The sequence below is a fragment of the Acipenser ruthenus genome, chromosome 7, assembly GCF_902713425.1.
Source record: "Acipenser ruthenus chromosome 7, fAciRut3.2 maternal haplotype, whole genome shotgun sequence".
Classification (NCBI taxonomy): domain Eukaryota; kingdom Metazoa; phylum Chordata; class Actinopteri; order Acipenseriformes; family Acipenseridae; genus Acipenser; species Acipenser ruthenus.
In genome coordinates, this window is record NC_081195.1 from 56,090,659 (window position 1) to 56,100,678 (window position 10,020).

The following is a 10,020-nucleotide window of genomic DNA, read 5'->3' on the forward strand; positions in this document are numbered from 1 at the left end:
CCTGACTTTTGGCAAATCCAAAATGCCAATTGTGGGCTTAAAAAATGGGTGTAAAAAGCTTCATTTTCAAACCTAAAAAAATAAGGACCAGGTGATATAAACACATGCTTGCTGTAGGACAATGGCTACAAAATTATTTAAAGATATTCCAAACAGTTACTCTACTACTAGTATGACTTCCGGTAGACACCTTCGTTATCATTTTGTAGTTTATTTAATTACAGGATGTTAAATAAAAGATCTAAAATTGTGTTTATACAGTCAAATTCAAGGTGATGCAAAATTTTTGGCTGTAGCTATAGCTCCGCCATGCCAAAAAATAATTGGCATGCCTGAATTCCAAAATAGTGGTATGACAGAGTAGCTTGGAATTGGGCCCACAAATGGCACAGGGGCAGAAAGGCTTCCCTTCTCCTACACACCAGTTTATCTCATCGGGGGAACCCCAGAGACCAGGTAGCCTCAGCAACACGAAAAACAAGATGCACAGGACAGGAAACATGCTGTAAGACCACAGCAACAGGCCTGGTGTAGATATTAAGGAAATACAGTAGCTCTGGGACTGCTTGTATGCATTTCCCAAATGAACACTTTACTGGTCATTCTTACTCAATAGACATCTTGAAATACAGTTTTCTGATGCCTTCTACATCTCACAGTACATATTCAGAGTATATGCCGTGCATATTTGTGCTTATTGGTACATTTTCCCCCCCCCCACCACAAGTGAAATGAATATCAAATACTACCGTCACATATAGTTTTGTGTTAAAGCCATTTTTATCATTTGCAAATATGCCACCAAATAAGAAAGTTAATTCTATCCTTGCTAATCACACTGTGGATTCTATACAACAACAAAAAACAGAACAAAATGCTGGTGACATTATATTATAAACGAGTAGAGAAATGATATAGAGAGATCTTGAGACAAACTTATTTAGACATTGACAGTGTTCATAAGTGAAAGGACTGAGCTCAGCGTAAGAGTATACTGTTTGTCATATACAGAATACTGATGTTTTTTCTATACATATCAATTGGATATAGGAACAAAATCAGTTGACCTGACTATATTATGTTTACCTAGTTGGCACTTAAAAGTCAATAATGTTCAATATTTATTAAGTAACCATGGTTGCATAATTATTATCACATATTCACTATGAGCAACATCCACATTTGGGACACTTCTGTTCCTTTTTTCATTTAACATGTGTGTTCAAGAAGCAAATGTTATCGGTAGGAGCTCTTCCTTAACATTTGTACTGTACTGCAAACATTTACAGTGTTTTTTTTTTATTATTCCAAAAATCAGTGCCAACTTTGAAATGATGTTAAGGCTATTTGATGTGAGCAATTACTAACAACACCGGAGTTACACTGCTGTCTTCTTGTGATGGAGAAACTTTGAAGCTGTGTGTACCCCATGCCCCAGCAAACGGAACAACCCTAGACAGTACCATACCAACCCTCCGGTCTCCGAGAGGAAACCACAAAGGAAATTGTAAAGAGCCTGTGAGTTGATATTTATCAAAGGACGATTAATTCAGATAATTTAAAAGGCTTTTTGCCACGATTTCAGTCTGAATAATTGTCTACAGACTCCCGACCACTATTAAACTTCGATTTGGAGCTGTACTAAAGTTGTATTAGTTACTTTTACTCGTAAATATTGAAATACTAAAATGCATGAAATAAAAAATATAATTGTATCAAATAACATTAACATTATTCCCGTGTAAATATTAGTTGTAACTGAATTCCCCACGTAGCAATGTGATGTATGTTTAAAGCGCTGTAATCTGCATAGACACATTTTCAGGACTGTGATCAAAATCTAATCGGGTGTTATTTCCTAAATTTTACAATAACAAACATATAAAAGACATAACCACGTACCGTTCTCGTCGTAGTAGTCGTGGAGATGTGTGTCAAGCTGAGCTCCAGGTGTCAGGAAAAAGTTCCAAAATATAATAACTAACACCTGACGAAAGAAAGTAACTCTGAGCCGAGACATCTCCATTCTTAATTCTCCAGCTTTCATACAGGTCCAAGACCTAACAGGACTGGGGAAACACTTGGGCTTTTAATCCAAGTTTAGGATTCGCTTTCATGTGGCTGTAGTTTTAAAACCTAATTGTTTTCCGAAATGTGTACAAAATAGTAAACACGTTCTCATTTAAAAACTAAGTACGGCACTGGTATGTGAATGCAAAATGTATTCAAAACTTCCAAATCCCAAAACATGAGTTAGAAATTTTGAAGAAACAACAGATATATCAGTGCAACACAGTACATCTGCAGTTTTTGTTGCAGGCTATTGTACTGCCTAAAGTGTCCTTTGTAGTAGGTTGCTGAGGCATAATTCAATCATGTTCCAGGAAAACAATAAACCAAGACCCTGAGCAACAGAAATTGAGCCTTTTAGAAAACAGCCTATTACATAACAGATTTGATTTTTTTTTTATTCTCTTTTTGCAGCATTAGTCCTGCAACTTATTTTTATTTTGCTTCTGCACAAGTAAGTAAACCACTTGAAAAACTTCTGGAAGTTTTTTTTTTTTTTTTTTTTTTTAAAGGAGTAATTTACCCCCTTAGGGGGAGAGCCCATTCCTTGGGATCCACCTCTGAGCCGTCTAAGCTAAAACATGGTGTGGATTTCAGGATAGGAGCAGAGCAAAGAACAACAACTTAATCACTATTCATAAAGAATTAGCCAGTCACTATTGAGAGAGCTAAAGTCCAAAATGTATACTTAAGATGTTTTAACTGGAGTATGGAAGGGAAGGGAAGGTTAGAACGAAAACCCAAGTGTATGCAGTTTTTTTTCTTTGTTTAAGTTTGAAATCAGATACAAAAAATATCATCCCTTGAACATTTTCCACTTTAATTTAACGTAACCTACATAAAGAGAAACAACTTAAGTTCCCTCATCTTGTTTTGTATGTTTGGTGGTTGTGAAGGATTCTTAGGCACTTTATATGCATGCTTTGGTATTTTTTAATTGTTTTTCCATGTCTATGGTTTTATATCATTCATACAGGAAAATAGTTTCTTCTACATCTACCTTACCATTTTTGATTGAGTGTTTTTTGGAGTTATGGATTCATTACATATTGTCAAAATGTGTAATTGTGCATTGCAAAATATAATGAATGCTGGAAAAGGTTAAAGCATCTAACACTGATAGAAATTGTCTCATCTATATTTCTCTTCTGCGTGTCATTTCATGTTGGCTGATAACATCAACTTATGAAAAATGCTTTTTTTTTTTCTTGTCTCAGTTTTCTTAAAGATCTGTTTTGGAACCCCTGAAGCTATCTTTCAGTTGTCGACCAAGGCCTAACAAGAGAGGCAGTGTGACTTTAAGGGCAGGCAGCCAGCCAAATCAAACAAAACAGTAACAATATAAAAAGATTTTCAGTTAAAATGTTTTTCTTTCTTTTCAGTTACTTAGCACTGAGGTTAGGTTGTTAATTTATTTTTAAATTGTACTTTCTGAATGGTAAAATGTAAGTGTATGTTAAATCTTCACAAACATATCTACCGCCAATATCTATATTAAAAATTGGGACAAACAGCCAAAATAACAATAAAATATATTTTTGGCAGATTTGTTGAGTCTATTAACCCACAGAGAGTGAATGCCAATAGCATTAGCATTATGATCAATGTGCCTTTAGGCTGACTTGTCCAGATCATAGGGGGTTTGGGAGCAGTTTAGTCAGTATGGCCAGCCAGTCCTGGGCCTCCCTCCCTGTCCTACAATATTTCTCAATGTAAATTGTGTGTTGCAGGCAAGTTATCACAAAGAATAGATGATTTAACTTATTCCTATGTTCATCTCAAGCTAGGGTAGACAACCTTACTAATGAGTAAAGATCTGACACACAGGGTTATTTATTACCATTAACAAGCATGGCATCTACAGTAGATAACATTCTTCCCCAATATGTCACTTGTACTTCCCAGTCTTTCTCTATTTACTCTCAGCCTGAATCTTCTTATGTCTCTATAGACAATGAGATATGGGAGAGGTCAATGGTGACAACAGGAAATACCCAAGAGTGTAAACAGCTGCAGCAGCTGCAAGTCCCATTGAGAAAGATCCACTTCACAAGAGGCTCATACTTTGCTCTGTGGGAACAAAGAGGGGACATGGGTTTCAGGTAGATCTGAGTGATAAGTATGCATGACCCTTCATAACACTTGTTAGAGATTACTCTGGTGAAAGGAGATGTGTGGCACGTTGGATTTCCTTGTTGTTGATTAATAATAAGATTTAATATGGATGTAACAGTAACTGTATATCCAGGTTACCTGAAAGAGAGTCTTATAATGGGATGAAATATTGGATGATATGGGCATAAAGGAAATGTACCATACAATAGCATATCATATAATGTTTGCTTTTATGTTTCATATATTTACATATAGGTGCCTGTTCTCCATATGAACTGATAACTGTACATTTTAAATGTAGAGAAAATCGTTTTTTTTCTTAAGGGTTAAAATGAACTATTATACCATTTTGAGGTATAATTAGGAAATTTCAATTTCAAAGTGAAATGACAGCAGAGAACTGCCAACTATACCTCTAAATCCCCAAATCCATCTTTCTGACATCAAGCCACCCAGTGTGCAGTCCTTTCACTCTTAATAACAAATGACTGAGTGGAGGCCTTTACAATAGATCCATTACAATGGCACTGTTAGACAGACAGTCAAACCCCCTCATAACATACAGCTACCCACTGCGTTACCTGCAGTCCTTTAAATAAAAATTCATCACAAAATCCCATCTGCTACGATGCTAATACACTTCTCATTATATTACATCAAAATGTGACATAATGTGATAATTATATCATCATCCTCGTCACCCTAATCAAGGATATATTTACATAATATGTCTTAAAATCAATATCTACTTTAAAGTATTTTTTTTTTATATTGAACTAGACCGAGAGTAGACCACATTGGCTCTCACAATTGTTTCAGTACAAGATTGTCAAACTCACAGCTCGTTTCTTACTTATTTAAATGACCTTGTTGAAGATCAATTAAGTAATTGCAGTCCTGGTTGGGTGCCTTCCCTGGAGCTAGCCCATGGGGTTTGGGCAAAATAGTGAACTAATGCCATGTAATCTTTCTATAAAGTAAAAATAGCACATTGAATTGAAATAGCATTGGTCTCCCAATGAGCGCCAAAATTGTGCTGTGGTACCAGTCTCAGTAATATAAAACATTATGTTCACGTTGGAATTACTGCATTGTACTGCATAACAAAGTTACTTGATAACGATATCTTATAATATCAGGATACAAAGTGGTAGCTGCTGGAATATTCATCATCATCAGGATAATAAGTAAAATGTAAGCAACAGCAAAGTACAATGTAATAATGTCTTAGCCATAATAATAATGTTTTTTAAATGCGTACTCTATCAGAATTACAACATATTATATGGTATCTGAAAACTGTATAATACTATGAGACCGTGCAATTCTAAATGAATACTTGAAATGATAAAACATAAAACATAAATCACGTTGCAGAGTCAAATTACTCTTGTGGGGTCCAGGGAGGGATGTAGGGAAGGGAAAAATGTGTGCATTACTGTATGTAGTATTGTTGGTTTTGTGTGGTATAAAAGCACAATAAAAATGTGATCACCAAAAAAAAAAAGAATGGATACAACGAGTAGCAAAATTAATATAACATATTGAAACAGATATAACATGTACCACCTTGTGGATATATATCAGCTTTGCAAGATGTACCACACTCTTGGAGGTATCACTTCTGTTACATGACCAAGCACCTGATGTGTCACTTGCACATGTGCGTCAGAGTAGAAGAACTTAGCTGGTTGCTCAGAAAGTCACATGACCCTGTTGATAAATCAGCAGGAGACGGAAACCTTTTGTCTTCCCTTGTTAATTTGACAGTGGTGGACGCATAGATCCTGCAAAAAGAAGAGCAGCTTCAGGCAATGAAAACCAAATCGTAACACCCAGTAACAGGCCATGAGGACCATGAGAGTAGAACATTAAATAAGATCCTTTTTTAACTACATCAAGTTCTTTTCTACAGCACTTGCTTTTCTGCCAGTGCAGGAAAAGATCTTTGGAAAATCATCCATTTTGCTACATGTTATATCCATTCTGGATATACCTATTCTGCTACATATTGTATCCACTTTGTTTTATGTTCTATCTATTTCATTATATGCTTTATCTATGTTGCTATAGGTTATATTCACTGACTGCCTCATGTTATGTTCATTTTGCTCCACGTTATATCAGTTTCACTGTATGATTAATATGTTTTATTATATACAGTATTTCTATTATACTATGTACTATAAATATTTTGCTACATATCGTATCCACTTTGCTATGTCTAATTTGTATGTGCTAGATCAATTCTGTTGTGTGTTTAATACATTTCACTATGTGTTATATACTGTATATTCTGCCATATATAATATCTATTATGTTATATGTTCTATCCATTTCATTAGATGGTATAGCCATTCTATTGTATGTACTATCCATTTCAGTATATGCTTTATCTGTTTTACTATGTATTAATATATATATATATATATATATATATATATATATATATATATATATATATATATATATTGCTGTATGTTATATTAGTTGCTATATGCTTAACCTAGTTTGCTGTATATTACATTCTTTCTGCTTCATTTGAATTGAACATCCTCTCATACTGTAGTTTTACTTTTCTTTCATCGTCTAAGTAAGTTATCCAAAACACCTCCTGAACAAAATCCCATAGCCAAGTGTGTCCAGCTCTCTGTGCTGCTGGATATTGGACGTCAGCATGTTTTGTTAATGGTTAATATCCTATGGGAACTCCGTCAATGTGGTTTGTCTGTTAGGGGGAATTTCAGCTTTGCATTTGTTCAAGTAAGATGTTATTTTCAGTGCTGCCACCCAAGTAACAATGTTTTCTTTACACACACACACGCACACGCACACACAGACTAACATTTTAGCATTCTATTCTACAAAGGGTTTGACTGAATAATACATATTTTTTATAACTAGTAATATTCTAGGTATTTTAGGTTTACTTGGTGTTTTTCCTACACCATGACACTCACTAAGGGTCCCACTAGAGGGAAATAGGCTTCCTTCTTTGGTGAGAAACACATGAGTGATTATCTGTGAGAAAGATATATACACTCTCTGCATATAGACAGCCACATTACAGTATACAGAAATAAGTATGATAACCACTGTTGTAAACTGAGTACATTAATTATTAACAGTCACAGAACATTCCAGAGGCTTACTCCTTCACACAAGGCTGTTTAATGTTTACTCCTACTGCTCTGAACCATAGTGTCAAAATGATCAGTCCACTATTACACAAAGATTTAGTGAGTCACTAGTAGCTGTTTGATTCCTTTATACGATTTTACACAGTCAGTATAGAAGGGGAGTCTGGTACCAGTACATCAACAGTTGCAGACAACTTCAAAAAAAATAAAAATAAAAATAACATTGTCTTAGTATTATTATTATTATTATTATTGTAACTGGTTACTTACTAATTAAGAAGTAGAAAAAAATAGAACATATCCCAAATTGGACCCCAACTAGGTTTCTTGGACGTCTGTGAGTTTACATCCCAGCATTGCTGCTGCGGTATTCAAAGAATTCCTTGCTCTCAATCATGCAGGGAGAGGGGGAACACTGCATAGGGGTTACTGAGACCAGAGGAGGACACTGCAAGAGTAGACTCTGCCATTCACAGCAGGAGCTACCAAAGGCAATGTGTACAGAGAGAGTCTGTTCTGAAGGGAATAGCAAAAACCAACTCAAAATAGCTACAAATCTTAAATGCTGCTGATATTTAGGGCCCTTATGTAGTCCCTGGTCCACAATAAAAAAAAGTGAGGTTTTTGTTGTGGTTAAGCTAAAATATGGAACATTCAGAGATACTTACTCTGGGAGAGAATAAAATGTCCTTCTTACATTTAGTTCCAACCCAGCTGCAAAACTGGATAAGAAAAACCCTGAAAGCAGTGCCAAGAAGACTTCATGTTAAGCCTACAGAGTGCAGGCTTTTTTGAGAGCAATGCTTTAAAATATTTAGAGAAATAATGAATCCTAATTCAGCTGAATTTACAAAAAGTAACTTGGCTGAGCCACATGTCTCTTTAATAAACATGGATTACACAAACTCCTGTTGGAAAGCATTGCAAATATGAAAGTTTATTCAAATCAGCTTTTCACACAATGTGCGTAAATCTGCCTATTTAAATGAATCGAGACAAACTGACAGTATGTTCTTGCCTTGTCTTTAATCAAAAGACATCTAACAATTTAGAGCAGTACCACAATTTTGGGCAGTGCTTGTCAAAACTTGTTTTCCATTTATCGTGATGTTAAAGAAAATTGTTTAGAAGGATGAGATGATGTTTTTGGATTTACTACAGGACATTAATTTAATTTAGAATTGCACGCGATACAAAACCATTAGGATTGGATGGAACAGATTATGGCATTGAATGACATATAGCCATTTACAAGATGTACAGTAATGTATCATGCTTAGTTAAACAATAGGCCTAAAATGTATTTTGAAATGCAGTCCAATCAAAATTGCAATACTAATCGGATGTTAAAAATGTAATTAAAAAAAATTATGTATTTTATTTAGTTTTTATTATTGTAATGTGCTTATTTTTTTATTTATTTATTTTTTATTATTTTGTCTGGAGGAAGTGCAGTCAAGAAAAACACATTGTTCAAACAAACATGATAACACATTTTTTTTAAAGAAACATGTTAGTTACATGGTTAAAACAAATATATCTGCATTGGATGTAAGCACTGTATTGACCCAATTATAATCCTGTCACTCAATTTAAGCGTTTTAGCTTTATTAAGTTGATAATGTAATCATTCTGTAGGTGTTTGCCCTTCTTAAGAATCACAAGACCTACACATCTTGTGTTCCTGTATTTCCTGGTTAAAAACTCCCACTAAACCACGATTTAACATCAAACATAATTTATATTGAAGAGCATTTGGTGGCTCATAGCTGGGATAGGAAAATCAATGTCAAATTTGTTTCATCCTGTCTTTAAGTCTTGTATTAAGTCTTACACTTCCTTTGGACTCCATAGAGTTCAGTTATTGGAAACATTTGGAAAGGATCTGATTGGCGGCGTACTTTCCTGCTTTTAGTTTCAATTTACATACGTATGTATTATTTCTGTACAGTATTGTTTCTGTTATTTAAAATGAATTGCTTTATATTGTAAAATGCTACATACAGCAACAACTGTCCCATAATCAATCAGTACTGATGAGAGGCAATGCTCTACTGCAGAATTTCTCTAGAACTGGTTTCCAATCAGTTCAGAAAAAAATGTCAACACTGCTTGCTGACTGCCATCACACTTCTTTATTACCATAAGTGATTTTCAGAATTTTAGAAGACAGCTAGCTCATTATTTTTAAAGTGCATTCCAATATATTTAGAATGTCTGGTTTTAATAAGAGGTTAATACAGAGAACATAAACAGATACATATATATTCTTGTTTTAATACATTTAATACATTGTTAAAACTGTGACCAGAATGACATTTAAGAATGTTAAGCTGCTGGTTGGAGTGTGCAGAGGTCTGCACAGAGGTCTGCAAGGAAGTTGAACCTGATTAAGAATTAACCCATCTTAACTAACAATGATGACAAGATTTAAAGATAATTAGACAGACAGGTGGAGGAGTGGTTAACTGACGACTCAGCCAGGTGGGTTGTGCCCATTACTAACTGTAACACATTACAGTTTCACATTTTTACATCAATTGTGCATTTGTTCTGGTGCCAAAGCTTTAACATATTTTTTTTTCTTCAGATTATTTTTTTTTAATAAATAAAAAATGTATTCATATATCTAAAAGGTTTCAGATCTAAACATGAAGTTTCCATTCCTGACTTTTTTCAGAGGCTCTCTGGGGAC

At 34.6% G+C, this 10,020-nt stretch overlaps 1 protein-coding gene across 2 annotated transcripts in view; it reads right to left on the reverse strand.

Moving 5' to 3' along the window:
- LOC117415787 (kielin/chordin-like protein) overlaps positions 1 to 2,556 on the reverse strand; it is a 93,554-nt gene extending 90,998 nt beyond the window's left edge. For both annotated transcript variants that reach the window (XM_034026589.3, XM_059027327.1), the window contains exon 1: positions 1,903 to 2,556. In XM_034026589.3, the coding sequence (XP_033882480.2) occupies positions 1,903 to 2,047 (145 nt within the window). In that variant the 5' untranslated portion in view covers positions 2,048 to 2,556. The remainder of the gene's footprint in view (positions 1 to 1,902) is intronic.
- Positions 2,557 to 10,020: the final 7,464 nt, after the last annotated feature.